The sequence below is a fragment of the Anopheles merus genome, unplaced genomic scaffold (genome assembly GCF_017562075.2).
Source record: "Anopheles merus strain MAF unplaced genomic scaffold, AmerM5.1 LNR4000007, whole genome shotgun sequence".
Lineage (NCBI taxonomy): Eukaryota > Metazoa > Arthropoda > Insecta > Diptera > Culicidae > Anopheles > Anopheles merus.
This window is the reverse complement of record NW_024427587.1, coordinates 299,995-315,946: the sequence shown is the minus strand read 5'-3', so window position 1 is coordinate 315,946 and position 15,952 is coordinate 299,995. Positions and strand designations below refer to the sequence as shown.

Below are 15,952 nucleotides of genomic sequence, written 5' to 3'. Positions count from 1 at the left end.
AAATAATGTAAATCGGCTATGAAGACAGTTCGTTCAATACAATATTTACATGGGACTATCGGATAAAATGATACAGATAGAAAATTGCGTACAAAAAGATTTGCGTGTAAAAGATTTTTGATAACGTGATAATAGAATATGCAAAAAATGATCCTCCGAGTTTCCGAATGTGAAATAAAAAATATTTTTTGTTGCTTTCGTTAAAAGAACATCGCAATCCATATCCATCATGTTTATGTTTTTATCTATTTGAATAGCTGTATTGGTTAAAAAACCTTCGACTATTTCGGTTCTTTTTTTGTGAACTTTGAACATATAATAAAACTGCATACTAAATAATAAATAAAGTGTTTAAATAATTTTATTCACTGCTAACTTTAACTTTAACGATAAGTTTTACCATAACGAACGAACACAAACTTTGCATTTTAGATAGAACCGTTTCGATTTCACTAATCGAAAGCCCAGAAAAAAAACTTGAAACTAGTTCTACGCATAATATTGATAATTAAAATACAATATAAAAATCAGTAAACTATTGTATACTAACCATCGATTTTGTTATAGATAGTGATAGCGTATAATATCAGTTATAGATTTAATATCGTGCATATGTTTGTTTTTTAGCAGTGTACAAGACCTACTAACGATTTGGTCCTGATTTTCTAGAAAGCGTTGGATAGTTTTACTTCGTCTGAAGCTGAAGGGTATTATCAATTGGACACAGTAAAACAATACTTATAGTGCACGATTTTGTTTGACCGACAATGTCGAGCGATTGCCATGCGGTACAAATAGCGATTACACACTTGCCTTTGAATTCTATTATTGTCTATTGTGTGTGATTTTGTGTGTAGTTTTTGTTTACATGCTTTGTTTCTTAATTAATGTATCGTACAATACATAGGTGCGTAGAATATTACATAACTAATTGATTTGTATTTTACTGCCATGTAATTTGATAATACATATTAAACATTTACGGTGGCTCAGAACTGGTCGCTTATGATTTTGCTTACAAGAGTGTAGTTTTTCTTTATGCTAGGATCATTAAACTAAGAACTGCTTCATTCAAATGTGATTCTCTGTAACGATAGTTAGGAAGTGTAAACTCCTTTTTAGCTGTTTCGCAACTCAACAGCTCTGTGTCGAATCGTAATTTGAAATTGCTCTTCATTTATCATCCATGGTCTATTGATGAAGAGTAATAATATAGCACATGATATTTTTTGGTAGTCAAAAATCACTCTTGCAAAGGGTTCTTGTTTTATTTTATAGAATAATAAATGGCAGCAAGTGTTCATCTGGTTTGCTAAATATATTTTAGTGATCGCTACTTGCGTTTTATTGTTTAATCTCCTAGTTCAATCAACCATTAATTTGGCTGTCTGGATACTTTACAGAATTATTGCTTGTGATAAAGTGGGAGAAATGGCTTAGATACTAGCCAAGATTTAACAAAAATGTCTATTTTTGTGGTTGTCATTGATGTTTAACGCATGGAAGGAATTTGTATTCCAAATTATTTGTTACATAGTTTTAAATTTTACCAAAACGCTTAACGATAACAGAACCAGCGTTGCATATGTTTCTATGTTGGTTGTTCTCTGACCATTCTTACTGTACAGTTTGTTTACGAAATCACAATTAGTGAATCCAACATAACAAATAATTTACCAACCATAAGGTTGTAAAACTACTTACCATTCTCAATTGAAGCTAGCAGCAACCCTTTCAGGTTCTCCTAAAGAAATTACTACTAATAGTTGTACTCTCATTACGATATTGTTTTTTGTTTCTAGTCGCGTTTAAGCAAGACCCAGTTATTGGTGTAATAAAAATTAAAGTACACCAATCACTAATTCAAAAAAGCAAACCCATTTTAGAAGAAGCTCTTGAGGAAACCTGCTGGTCCCGCATCTTGTGGCTGTGCTTGTGCTGTTTTCAATTTAGCTTGAGCATTTTTTAAGGCCCTGTAAACAAATTCACATTTCAGTGACCGGTTCGATATTAAATCTGTTTGGTAACAAATATACTCACTGCTGCAAATCCATTATTGTTTTTTCTTTCTGGTTCTGTTCTTCTTGTGTCATTTGCACCAACTGGAGGAGTCGTTCCGTTTCAGCAGCAGATCGCTTGGCTTCCTCTTTTGCATCCTCTAGTTCCTTTGATGCTCTACAACAAATACCATATGGTAGTGATTGTATGAGGGTTTTATATATCAATGATTTGATACAGATATGCCGAGGTATAATTCCCAAGGTACAATAAAATCAAGATAGAATATGACTTTCGCATATACTAATTAACAAAGCTATTGTTTGTGTACATACTTATCTAGCATCTGCTGGGTTTCTGTTAACTGTTTATTCAATTCTCCAGCAGCAGCAGCAGTTCCGCCGGCCTAAAGCAACACAACATAGGTAAACAAAATAGCAAGTGTAGGTTGGCAAATGTAAATTTAGAATCAAGCATCATGGATCATACTGATCTTACCTTTTGTAATGATTTTTCTAGTTGGTCCATTTGTTCTTTGCGTTTCTTAAGTTGTTTGTCAAACTCAATAAGATTTTTTTCTTTGTCTTCCAACTCTTTGCGCTTATTTTCAATAGCTTTGCGCTGATCTTCAAACGTTTTTCTTTCGCTTTCCAACAGTCGAGTTGCGTCTTCGATTTGCTTCATTTGTGCTTCTAGTTGCTTACGCTCCGCCTCACTTACGCCTGCATTTTGAGCTACCTTCTGATTAGCTGCCTGCGTTGCTTGTTGCAGTTGTTGTTGCATCTGCTGTATTTGTTGCTGTAGCTGACCAACCTGCTGTTGTTGCTGTTGAGTCTTTTTGGTCGCTTCCAAAGCCTCTGTCTATAAGAAAGAAAACAAGCAATTATTAACCCAAAATCAATGCACGGAGGCTTTAATTGAATATTACTTGGCTCTTTTCTAATTCCTGCACCAGTAACTCCAACTGATTTTGGAATTGATCGCGTTGTGTAGCAGCTGTTTTAAGATCTTCTTGTAGTTTTTCTAGATCCTTTTTATTTGACGGCGATTGCTGTGGTGGTTGTTGTTGTGTTGATTGTTGTTGCAATTGTTTCTGCATATTGGTCATTTGTAAGAGTTGTTGCTTCAACTGTTGCTCCATTACCTAGAACGAAAATAGAAATACATTAATTTGCATCGAAAATATGCTGTATGAACAGTTACAATCTTCAAGCTAATAAACATGAAATTGTTACTCATACCTGCATTCGCTTCTGTAATTCAATGGCCGCCTTTTCTGCTTGATCTGCTCGATTTTTCTCCTGTTCCACAACTTTACGCCACTGTTCGAGCTCATTATCTCCACGAGCCCCCGTTTCCTGAAGCATTTGTTTCAGCTTTGTAATTTCCTTCTTGTAGTTCTGTATTTCCTGGGCCGCAACTTGGCCTTGTTGAGGTGCAGCAGGAGCGCTTCCTGGCTGTTGAGGAGAGCTCTTAAGACGGCGATTTTCTTCACATTGACGCTGCAGTTCCACTTCAGCTGCGTTAAGCTCCTGCTGGAAACTCATTAGCATATCCTGGCTCTTTTCCAGCTGCATCACTAGTTGATCGCGTTCGGCCATCAGCTGTTTGTTATCAGCTTCGAGTTTCATGAGACTTTGCTCTATATGGTGGTTACTGGCATGTTGCTGGTGATGTTTTTCATAGATCTTAGTAGATTGGCGAAGGGTTTCCTTTTCGGCTTCAGATTTTTCCAGCCGCTCGAGCACACGTGTCAGTTCAGCAGACATACGCTCAAACTCAATACGTGTGGCTTCATAGACTTCTTGTTGTTTCGTTAGATGTAGCTGTGCCTTTTCTAGTTCCTTTGCCAAACGTCCGGCCTCCATCTCGGTGGCGTCTCGGCTTTGCAGCGCCTTTTCAAGCCGATCACGCAAACGATCTAGTTCGTTTTTGTCTGCTAAGCTTACTGTACTGGTAGCGGCCAACGCTCCGGGGCTGATAGCAGATTGCGGATTCTGCCGCAATCGCTCGACTTCCTTGATTAGTTTCTCATGCTTGTCTCGTATTTTTTCATATTCAATGTGAGCACGTTCTGCATCGGCTCGCTGTTTATCTTGATTTGAGATAAGTTTAGTTACTTCTGCTCTAGCCAGATCGAGCTGTAGGCTGGTTTCGTGTAACTTTAGCTCCATGGTTTGGAATTCGTTTTCTCGTGTCTCAAACTTCTCTTTCATTTTATCGAATGTCTCCTGTTCATATTGCGATTTGCCTCGGAAGTTTTCTAGCTCCACGATAACCTTGTCGTACTTTTCCCGCAATCGATCATTCTCATCCTTCATACGGCGGGCTTCACGTGAGAAGGATTCATTCTCCTGTAAGCGTCGCAGTTCTGCTGCCGTCTTTTCGTAGCGCTCACGCATCTTTTCGATCTCCAATCCATAGCGTGCTATTTCTTCCTGAGCTGAGTCAAGCGAAGCCGTTTGTTTGGTGTATAGATTGTGCGAACGATCTAGTTCATAAGTTAACCGCTCGATTTCTGCCTGTTGATTTTCCTTTTCCGATTGTGCTCGACGCAAATCGGTTTGACATTTATCAAGCCTCTCGCGAATCATGTCTACATCCTCCTTTGCCTTATCTTCGAGTTCTTTCGAGCGACCCAGCTGCATTGCTGCACGGTCGCATGCTTCCTGGAGCCGCGTAGTTTCCTCCTGGATTTTACGTAAGTCTTCTCGTGCTTTTGCTGCTGCCAGTGCAGAACGTTCAGCTTCTACCTCTAAACGATTGCGGTCTGCTTCGGCCGTGTCGACTCGTGACTGTAGTCGATAGATTTCATTTTGGGCACGATCATACTTCTCAAGCATCTTCTCAAACTCTTTAGTGGAAGTGTCTTTCTCATCAATCAACTTTTGACTAGCATACAGTGCTTTATCAAGCTTCTCTTTTAATATATCGATCTCGGTAGTTGCATCATCTCGTTCCATTTGAAGCTTTTGATGTACCTGATGTGCTTTTTCCCAGCGTTCTTTTACTACCTCAAGTTCTGTCTGTATAGCATCGCGTTCTCTTTGATATTTGAGTGCTGTACTCTGAGTGGATTCGGATTTTTCCTTCAATTTTTCTAATTCATCACTAAGCACATCGCGTTCCTTTTGCAAACGAGCAAGGGATGACTGTAATTTATCCGCCTTGTCTCGATAGCGATCGAGGTCCATTTGTGCGGCTTCTTTCTCTTTTTGAATACGTGAAGCTTGGCCCAAAGATTTGTCTAGCTGCGACTGAATATTTTCAAATTCATAATTGATTTTCTCTTTTTCGAGTTGCAACTATATTAAAATAGAAGAAAAAATAAATAAATGCGAAATAAATATAATTCAAGGGCTCATTGTGTCTTATTTATGTTATTCTCACCCTGCGGGTTTCTCCACCGCTCTTATCTAATTTCTCCTGCAAATGATCAATTTCATTTTGTGCTTTGTCGAGAGAATTCTGTAGTTTCTCTTGGGTAAGCTGCGATTTGCCGAGAGTAGCCTGTGTACGTTCTAGTTCTTCACGTATTTTTTCGAGCTCTGCGTACGCCTAGTTTTATGAAATAGTTTACAGTGACACAAATGTAGTATATATTTAGGTTGTTATTAAAGGTTGCAGAATAAGAGATTTTTCATGAATAATGTATACTTAAAAGAAGAAAAAGATCCCATACGTGTACGTTAGTGTATCAAGATGGAGAATAGGAGCTCAAAATGTTTTTTTACTTTCATTATATCAAAAATGCATACAATCATACATCTTTTATTTATTATTATGTAAAGACTCCCAGGTCATATAGCTACAATAACATAATTGCATTTTAACTTGTAGATGTTTTAAAGATAATTGCCCATACCGACAATTTTGAACATTCATATGTATGTATCGATGGTTTCAATTATATGAGTGAAATAATACAGGTCATAGAGAGTACACTACAAAGCGTAGAGTGGTAACGTACTGCAGGAGCGATAGATTTGAACTACCAATCATTCAATATTTACATACAGCCATGTACTTTTTTATTTTCTAGATAGATACTTATAATTAGACATTAGTTACATTTCATATTTATGCAGGTATATGCAGGTGGTTAACACTTATACCATGGAATGATAAGTAGTTAGCTGCATGCACAATGGCTAGTATAATTAGCCTTAATTGTTTGCCTTTAAGTTGCAATGTATGGTTATTGTTCATGTTTCCTTTTATATTGAATCTAATTGGAGATATCGTTGTCATATTATAAATTGTGTTTTTTTTTTGCGGTTATTCGAGTACACTGGATTTTACGCACGTTGGTTTCAAGTGATATGTATTGAATTAAATGATTAAACTTTTAGCATACAAAAAATAATTGAAATCTTTTGATATTAAGGCAGATCCATTTCGACATCTATACAACACAGATAAATACTTATCTTATCCATAATCACAAACATTACGCGTTGACAACATATTGAATAATTTTTGCTATGGTTTGCTATACGACACTCATACGATTTATATTGTAGGGCATGATGATAATACAAAGTGAGCAAAAACTAATTGATAGTGTTGATTATGATGTGAGGTTAGTAAGATTGCTGTGATCTACAATGCAGCATCTTTAACCACATAAGGTATCTATGGAGATCGTATCAACTCATAGTTGTACATGGTTGCGTTTGTAACATCCCTTAAGGCATAACAATGGCACAGAGTTTTTTACGGCATGTATTTCATGTGCTTTTATCAGAATATGAACGTGTATGTAAAACTAACAAATATAAATGTATTGTTGTAATAGTGTCTACTTAGCGTGCAAATCGATGTTAATGATAAGCCAATATCACTTACTAATAAGCGATAGTGAACACGAAATGTGTAGTTTGAATAGGAACATATTTTTAAAATCACTTAATCTTATTTAGCACCCCAGTCTCCAAAAACAAAAATTTGCATAAATGTTTAATGGTTAAATACTTATACTTAAGGCATCGTTTAATGAAATGCCAATAGAAAAAAATGTCAGTCGTATGTAATTATGCCAGTCATGTCATGAGGGTATATGTGGAAATTTAAAACAACGGAACAGGAAATTACCTTATCTCTTTCACTAACAATTCGTTGTATACCAGCCTGGCCTCTTTCCATTTCCTGTTTCAAGCTTTCCTGTTCACCTTGTGCGTTTTCAAGCTTAGCCTTGAGTCTATAGACTTCGCCTTGACTCTTCTCTAATTTCTCTTGCAAGGCGGCAGCTTCCGCTCTTGATCGTTCAGCGTCAGTCTAGACGAGAAAATTGCCGATCGATTGGGTGACGTGTAATGCGGAGTTTAACCGCATCAATTTCGCAATTGACACAGGTTAAGAAATGGGACAGAAACGAGAAGAAAGAAATGTGAAGAGAAAAAAGAAAAGAAAGAAGGGAAATCAAATCAAAATCAAATTCGGTTTAATTCTAAACGCAAACAAATTCTATAGAATTGCTATTGCTATGTGTTTCGATAGCATAAAAGAGATTCTTACATTATCATTCACTTGTAAATATTGTATAATAAAGGATAGAGCTTTGATTAAAAAAAAAACTTGAAATTGACAATCAACCTATAGCAATAGTTATGAAAAATATACACGTGACCATAGAAGTGCTAAGTCCATTAAATGAAATACATACTAAGATTAAAGAGTAGTTATAAGTAACAAAAGCAACAAATACTGCTAACAATCTATCATCAAGTGTGAATGTGTGTACTTTACAAAGAGGAGATGAAATCTAAAAGCAATATGCTGTTTGTGTGAATTTATTCCAATCCTGGCTTTAAGACTGTGTAGTTTGATCCGTCAACAGCATTTTGAGTGCATGAGTAGCAAACATTAACATCACTGAGTAATTTACGTTGGCGTCAGCGTGATATTTGTGTAAACTTAGTGTTGTGTGATAAATTGATTCAATTTGATTAAACTATTCCCAATATATCAAATGCTGTGGCATTAAATAAAATGATTACTGTTAGGAATAATTGGAGAAATCTAGTAACGATAACTTGAGCATAAATAACGAACAATGGCATAAAAAGTAACAATAAGGCCAAATTAAATGTTGTTGGCATTTGGTTTCAATCTTAGATCAAATCAATAAATTACTGAGAAAAGATCAAGATTGTGTAAAAAATTGCTACTCACAAAATCGTGTACCGTATGTTCCTATAAAACGTTGGTGAACGGATTATCAGTGATTGTGTTATTTGTTGTGTCATGAATCAAATAAAAGAAACATCTAATTAAATGCAATAAAAATGCGCTCAGAAAGATGTAATCTAATAATGTAATAAATATCCGTATTGAAATAATGTTTTGTATACTCAGATTGGTCATCGAAATTATATAATACCCATACTATAACCTATACCACCCATATAAGGCTATCAATGACAATTAGTAAAAGTTTTATTTTTCGAAATGGTAGAACAATAAACATGTGGTGAAGTAGTAGATAATTTAATTCATACACATTTAGCCAAATACAACTAAAACACTTACATTATTTGTAACAGTTATGCAAAATAACAGTAACAACTTAATATAATAGGAATCCATCAATTAATATAACTGTCCATCAATTAAATGATTTATGTATTGCATTGTTCCACAAAAAACAAAATGAAAATACAGACATATCAAACATAAAAAAAATTAAATTAAACCAAATATAGCATTATCTCCACATCGAAAACGCATGATATTCTGAGCATGCATAAAGAACATTAAAATCAAAGCGTGTTAACGCAATTTAATCATGTAGCTATTGTATAATTAGATACGAGCATTAAGAGTATTTATTATGGCTCAAATTAATAAAAAACCTAGCAACAAATAAATCTATACTTATTAATTCTTTACATTTTCATGAAGGATGGTCTTTGAGGGAAAATAAAGATATTGTGAATAAGCAACAACAACTATTGAAAGAATTTAAATCTACTGTGTAATGTATGATTACTAAACTGAGAGAATATTTAGATTTTTAATATTTAGCTTCGTGGAATAATCAAATTATCTAATTATCTCTTCAGCTGTATATATTGATTGGAGCTAAGTGTATTGATTTGACACCTGTTAAAAGTATATTTTCGTTTTTATTTATATTTTCTATTAGGATTACAATGTCGAAAGTAAATGTGAAAACATTTTATAAACATAGAATACTATTGACCGACTTGGGTCCGAACATTGAGATGATAAAGAAGTATTGTAAATTCTATCATCTATACTACAACATGAATTTTACAACCAATATCAATTTATTAGGCAATACTTATGCAAAAAGCTAAATAAAAACATCACGATACGACTGATTTTGCTTACTTGTGTCACTCGTAGCTCAGCTTGCGTGCGCCGTAGTTCGTTTGTGGTTTTGTCTGCCCGTTCCTGGGCTCGATCAAGTTCTTGTGATGTGCTCAGCGTAGATCTGCCAAAAGTGGTCTAAAAAATGGAACAAAGAGATTGTTAAAGTATTTGTGATTAAACAGCCCCTAGTCCGTGTCTGTGAAATGTTTCATTAGCGTTTCGAATTTGCGTTTCATTGGATCATGAGAACTGACAGCTTTGTAATTTGTGTAAATGTATTGGTAGGGAAAAAGCAGCGCGAAAATGATATTTTATATTCTGTTTCGACACCAAGGTCCCTTTAAGACAGAAGGTCGAGTAATAAGGACATGATAGCAAACATCTTCTTCTTGTGTGCCCAAGGACTGTAGGAACGAGGTCAAGTAATGTATAAAGATTTGACAAGTAGCCAAAAGTTCGTTGCAGGCAGTTTGACATCTAGGAGCCCTTTTCGATTCAAATTTTATTTATAATTAAAATGATAAATCGATCAGGTCATTTTACAGGAAGAGTAAACATATATGCCTGTAGTAACAGTAAATGTTTGAGGCAATGATGAATTTTCAAGGGCTTTCTGCTGTCAAATGGCATCCAAGATGGCCAATCCGATTTTGGCTAATATGCGTAGCAATTATATTTTATAAAGTAACAATGTATTTTAACCCAGCAAAAATGCACAAAAGCAAAAGAAGAAAAACATATTATCGCAACAAAAATTCGTCAAATTAAGATCGAAATGCATTTAGACTATATTTAGACAATAACTATATTCCTACTGTCTTTTTTTAGTATTTTACGGTTACTTTCAGGTCATCACAATTAAGATCACTTATACTATAATATACTATAAGTACTATAATATACTATAAGTGACCGAACGTAAGAATACTGCATACCGAGCAATGCAGCAACGGCATAGAACGCGGGCATGCGCAGAGGAATATTCACGGCTTAGACGCGAAGAGAAACGAGTTCACCGCTCCAAGAAGCATGCTTTGGAAGAGCAAAACATGCGGGAACTCGAGCAAACCAGAGAGGCGTACGGACCGACACGAAAGTTTTACCAAGCGATAGCAGGTCACCGAAACAACGTTGTACCTAAGGTAACCTGCTGTCGCAACAAGGATGGAGATCTGGTCAGTAACCAGCCAGAGGTCTTCTCGCGGTAGGCTCAGTATTTTGATGAATTACTCAATGACCAGTTTAGCGAACAGCTAGAAGCGCCACTAGCAGATAGTGTCATGCTACTGCCACCTAGCATAGAAGAAACACGAAAGGCTATCCGTCGGCTGAAAAATAACAAGGCACCCGGAACCGACGGAATTACAGCTGAACTGGTCAAGAATGGAGGTGCACGACTAGAAAACGAGATTCATCAAATTGTTACTGAGGTGTGGGATAGCGAATCGATGCCTTGTGATTGGAATCTCGGCATCATCTACCCCATATACAAGAAGGGAGACAGCTTGGACTGCAACAACTACAGGGGTATTACGGTGTTGAATACCGCCTATAAAATATTCTCCCTGATCCTTCAGGATCGCCTTGTCCCGCACGTCGAAGAGATAGTAGGAAACTATCAAAGAGGATTCCGAAACGGAAAATCTACCACTGATCAGATCTTCACCATGCGGCAGATCTTGGAGAAGATGGCTGAATACAGACAAGACACATACCATCTCTTCATTGACTTCAAAGCCGCATATGATAGCATAGCCAGGGTAAAACTGTATGACGCTATGAGCTCTTTTGGAATCCCGGCCAAACTGATGAGGCTAGTTAGAATGACTATGACCAACGTCACATGCCAGGTGAGGGTGGATGGAAAACTCTCAGGACCTTTTGCTACCACCAAAGGTCTGCGCCAGGGGGACGGGCTCGCTTGTCTCTTATTCAACCTGGCGCTAGAGAGAGCCATCCATGACTCGAGGGTGGAGACTACGGGAACCATCTTCTATAAGTCAACCCAGATCCTGGCATACGCTGATGATATAGACATCATTGGTCTGCGGCTCTCCTATGTAGCAGAAGCCTACCAAGGGATCGAGCAGGCGGCAGAGAACCTCGGATTGCAGATAAACGAGGCAAAGACCAAACTGATGGTGGCAACATCAGCGGGCCCGCCAACAAATAATCAGAATCTACGTAGGCGTGACATGCAGATAGGTGAACGCACTTTTGAAGTCGTCCCACAATTCACCTATCTGGGATCAAAGGTCAGCAACGACAATAGCATGGAAGCTGAGTTGCGCGAAGGATGCTGGCTGCCAACCGGTCTTTCTACAGCCTGAAAAAGCAGTTCACCTCAAAGAACCTGTCGCGACGGACGAAGCTGGGACTATATAGTACCTATATAGTACCAGTACTCACATACGCCTCTGAGACATGGACACTGTCCAAATCTGACGAAACCCTCTTAGCCGCGTTCGAGAGGAAGATGCTCAGAAGGATACTTGGCCCCGTATGTGTGGAAGGACAATGGAGGAGCCGCTATAATGACGAGCTATACGAGATGTACGGCGACCTCACTGTCGTACAGCGTATCAAGCTCGCCAGGCTCCGGTGGGCTGGCCATGTTATACGCATGGAAACGGACGACCCAGCCCGTAAAGTCTTTTTAGGCCGTCCACAAGGACAGAGGAGGCGTGGTAGGCCCAAATTGAGGTGGCAAGATGGCGTGGAGGCGTCCGCCATTAAGGCCAGGATAACGGACTGGCAGACGAAGGCGCGAGACTGTGAGCGGTTTCGGACACTCCTAAGGCAGGGCAAGACCGCAAAGCGGTTGTAACGCCGGATAAGTAAGTAAGTAAGTATACTATAATCAAAAGATCGCTTTAACCTCGTTAGAATCTGCCACAATTATTTTGTTAACATGTCATTTTGTCGAAAAAAATCACATGTAACTGATAAAATTGGATAGTAAAAATATACAACTCTACAAACGCGAAGTATTAAAATCTATTGTCTAAACACTCTCAATAACGTACCAATTTGACTAATTGGTCTAATTTATCTAAATACCTTATATTGTCCAAAGAATAATAAATACAACAATAATTATGATAAAAATAATAATAATAATAATAATAATTACAATAATAATAATAGTAATAATAATAATATTTAGTATAATAAAAATAATAATAATAATGGGGGCCTTTCCGTTTTAAGCTCGTAGGCTGAAATTTCAGCCTGTCAGCTTTTTGCATTGTATATCTGTTTTCGATCAGCTTTCTAAGTGGGTATAATATACAGGTGGGCTTATCCCAAGGTGTATGAATTTAGAAGACTGATTTTTATCGCTACTGTTTCTGAATGAAGATTTTAGGAGTGTTTTGTGTATTTGTCATGCCTTCAGAAAGCTTGTTTGAACAAAAGTTTTCACTCATCCTGTCAAAAAGTGATATTCAAAATTGGTTATAAAAAAAAAAGCTATGAGACCACCTGGACTACATACACTTTGATTCTAGATTCCTTCACGTGATCTCTTTAATGCACCTTGGGATAAATGTAAAAAAACCCGTGTTTTCGAGCAGGTACTCGAATCTAATTCTAGCTTTGTGGGTAGAATAATCTAGACTGAAAATTGCAGGCTAGTTTTTTGTGTGGTTTTGTATGGAGTGTTTACATGATTTCAGCCTCCAACTGTCAAACTCCATACAAAAAACTAACTAGAATCGTGTAGGCCCCCAATAATAGCAGTAGTAATAATAATAATAATAATAATAACAATAATAATAATAATAATAATATAATAATAATAATAATAATAATAATAATAATAATAATAATAATAATAATAATAATAATAATAATAATAATAATAATAATAATAATAATAATAATAATAATAATGATGATGATGATAATAATAATAATGATAATAATAATAATAATAATAATAATAATAATAATAATAATAATAATAATATCAAAGTAATACCTATAAATGTAACTGCAAAAAATCATTCATGCATAAATAAACCTTAACTAGCATATAATTTAATAATCATCCAAATGTCAAACTCCATTGTTTTCAATAAAATCGTACATATTGATGGACATGCTGATAACCCCGGTATTTTTTCAATACATAGAGCGTTAGTGAGATGGTAGTGGAATTAATATTACCTGTGATCGTTCTAATTCGGCACGTAAACGTTCATTCTCCAATTCTAAACGAGATAACCGTTGTTTCGCGTGATCCCAATCTGCTCCACTGCGACCCACATCACTTGCTGTTTTATGTTCTAGCTCTGCCTTCGACTTGCCGAGTTCACTTTGCGAGCTCTCTAATTTTGCTTCCAAACGATCTTTCTCTGCAAGAGCTCTATGGAGGCGAGTTGTTAACTTTTCTACCTCGCTATCAAGAGAATGAAGCTTCATCTTAAATTCAGCCAGCTCTCGTTCATGCAACTCTCGTTCTTCTTTTTTTTCCGCTTCAGCTCGATCACGCTGATCTCGCAGTTGTTGCATCTGTTTTTCCTTATCGCCAATAGCCTCCTCCAAACTCGTCAGAGCTCCTTCGGAACTGCAATGATGGGCTTGCATTGCACTAAGCCTTGCTCGTGCCATGTCGACTTGGTTATCTTTCTCCTTAAGCAAATCTTCTAAATTATCAATCTGTATAAATGAAACGAAAAATATACTTTTACAGAATTTTACCAGAATGATATGGAAATATCATCGTTAATAAATACTTTTCGTTGAAGAACGTTTATCTTCCTGTCTTTAATATCCATGTGTTCTTTCAGCTCGGTGAGTTCGGTCTGTAGACGATTCTTTTCCTGAACAGTATGCATTGTGCCTTGAGTTTTTTTTTCAATCATGCGATTTTTTTCCTCTAACCTATTACGGAGTTCCTCGACCTGTAAGAATATAGTAAAAATATGAATACAGTAAGAATATAGTAAAAAACGCAGCAAATTTTTAAATAGATCTCGATTTTAACTTCGGTGTACATGGTAATAGATTATACAACACTTACATCTGATTGCAACATATTGTAATGTTCTTCTTTGGCGCATAGTGATTCTTTCAGAACGGCAATATGACGTTGGTAATCCTAGAAAGATGCAATCGTATTAGTATGCTTTCGATGAATTGGCTTGAAAAGGAAAAAACAAATAAACATGTGTGTACCTGATGTTGTTCTTCGAGAGTCTTCATTTTGGCAGCCATTGCCATTATCTCTTGATCACGACGTGTGATTTCCAAACGAAAATCATCCAGCTTTAAATATAGACACAAGATAGAATTTTTAATACACATTGTTCTAATATCCTAATCAAACCTGATTACGGATGCATCTTTTACTGATAATTATGCTAACTGAATATTGGATACAGTTGTAATCGCTCATTTTTTAGCACAGCAAAATTAAGTTTCATGGTGGCGTTTGTGAAGTGTAAGGATTGCGATATGTATACTTTTTCGAAGGCAAAGCAATTCGAGATAGCATTGCTGAATATTGACGATTACAGTGGAGCGCAATTGTTTTGAACGATTTTTTAAACAATAGACTTTAATTCTAGTTTATTTATCATATGATAATAAATAGCAATAATAAACGATGCTTATGAAGTTACCCTCAGCATAAGTCAAACTATGTTACTAGTATTTCAACAATAAGTAGAAACATAACTCGATTTGATGCAAATTACTTAGTAATTATCTTCTACCTTTCATTTAAAGATATTTGAAGAAATAATAAATAAAAAGATATCTTTAGTAATTCTTCCTTTATACTTTGTCATTTTACATACATATCCTAAGACTGAAAGTTTCCAATCAAACATATTTGATCTCTTTGTTCATTTTAATCACTGCACCAGGATTTTTATTCTGGTTATATTTTTTTCCGAATGAACTACAATAAGTATAAGATGGTAAAATATTTTAACAAAAACCTTAATTTGTTACTACACCGATGTCTCAAACATTAAATTCAGGTTTATGTTAGTGTTACATCATTCAAGAAGATATTTTCATGTGTAGAGCATTGAAAGACATTCTTGTTTAATTGTTTCAATAACCTAGTATGCTAACACGTCACAATGATTTAACGTCTATGCAGGTTAGACATATTTTATATTTGTTCTCCTCGTCGCTTTTGTTGTAATTCGTTGTATAGTGACTATATAGGGTATAATTTAAAACATGTTTAGCTAGTTTAAAATTAGTCTTATATCTATCGAGGATGAAATGATTTATCTTTTTTACTAATACTATTAGAGAGCACTAGTTTTAATTGACTGTGAATGTTTGACATTTTAAAACTCTATAATTAGTAGTAATACATTTCACACTCTTAACAAGGTTATAACTGACTGGACAAGGATGAAAAATAAGAAGTAAAATAATCTCCCCACATTTTCCTATAGCACAACCTATTATAAAGTGATAACGTAGTCTTCATCTTTGGCGTAACGACCTACACAGTCGTGGCCTATACAGGCTTCCGGTCTTAAGTGTACTGTGTGATCGGATCCTGAATGGGAATGTATCCCATCCGGTTTTAAATAAGCTAATACGTCTATTGAATAGACCACGAGGCCCGTTATATATTTTGTATATG

The 15,952-nt window shown here is 36.0% G+C and overlaps 1 protein-coding gene across 9 annotated transcripts in view; it reads right to left on the bottom strand.

The window, feature by feature from the left end:
- The window catches only part of LOC121600804 (plectin), a 94,680-nt gene that overhangs the window by 16,927 nt on the left and 61,801 nt on the right, over positions 1–15,952 (bottom strand). For 6 of the 9 annotated variants that reach the window (XM_041929566.1, XM_041929559.1, XM_041929560.1 and 3 more), the window contains 13 exons: positions 14,518–14,607; positions 14,363–14,440; positions 14,076–14,243; positions 13,507–13,998; positions 9,355–9,471; positions 7,093–7,275; positions 5,389–5,556; positions 3,240–5,303; positions 2,927–3,142; positions 2,497–2,859; positions 2,334–2,404; positions 2,041–2,175; positions 344–1,973 (listed from right to left, as the gene is read on the bottom strand). In XM_041929566.1, the coding sequence (XP_041785500.1) occupies positions 1,883–1,973; positions 2,041–2,175; positions 2,334–2,404; positions 2,497–2,859; positions 2,927–3,142; positions 3,240–5,303; positions 5,389–5,556; positions 7,093–7,275; positions 9,355–9,471; positions 13,507–13,998; positions 14,076–14,243; positions 14,363–14,440; positions 14,518–14,607 (4,236 nt within the window). In that variant the 3' untranslated portion in view covers positions 344–1,882. Of the gene's footprint in view, positions 1–343; positions 1,974–2,040; positions 2,176–2,333; positions 2,405–2,496; positions 2,860–2,926; positions 3,143–3,239; positions 5,304–5,388; positions 5,557–7,092; positions 7,276–9,354; positions 9,472–13,506; positions 13,999–14,075; positions 14,244–14,362; positions 14,441–14,517; positions 14,608–15,952 lie in introns of those variants that run through there. The other 3 variants (XR_006005874.1, XR_006005875.1, XM_041929561.1) reach the window with 3 other exon arrangements.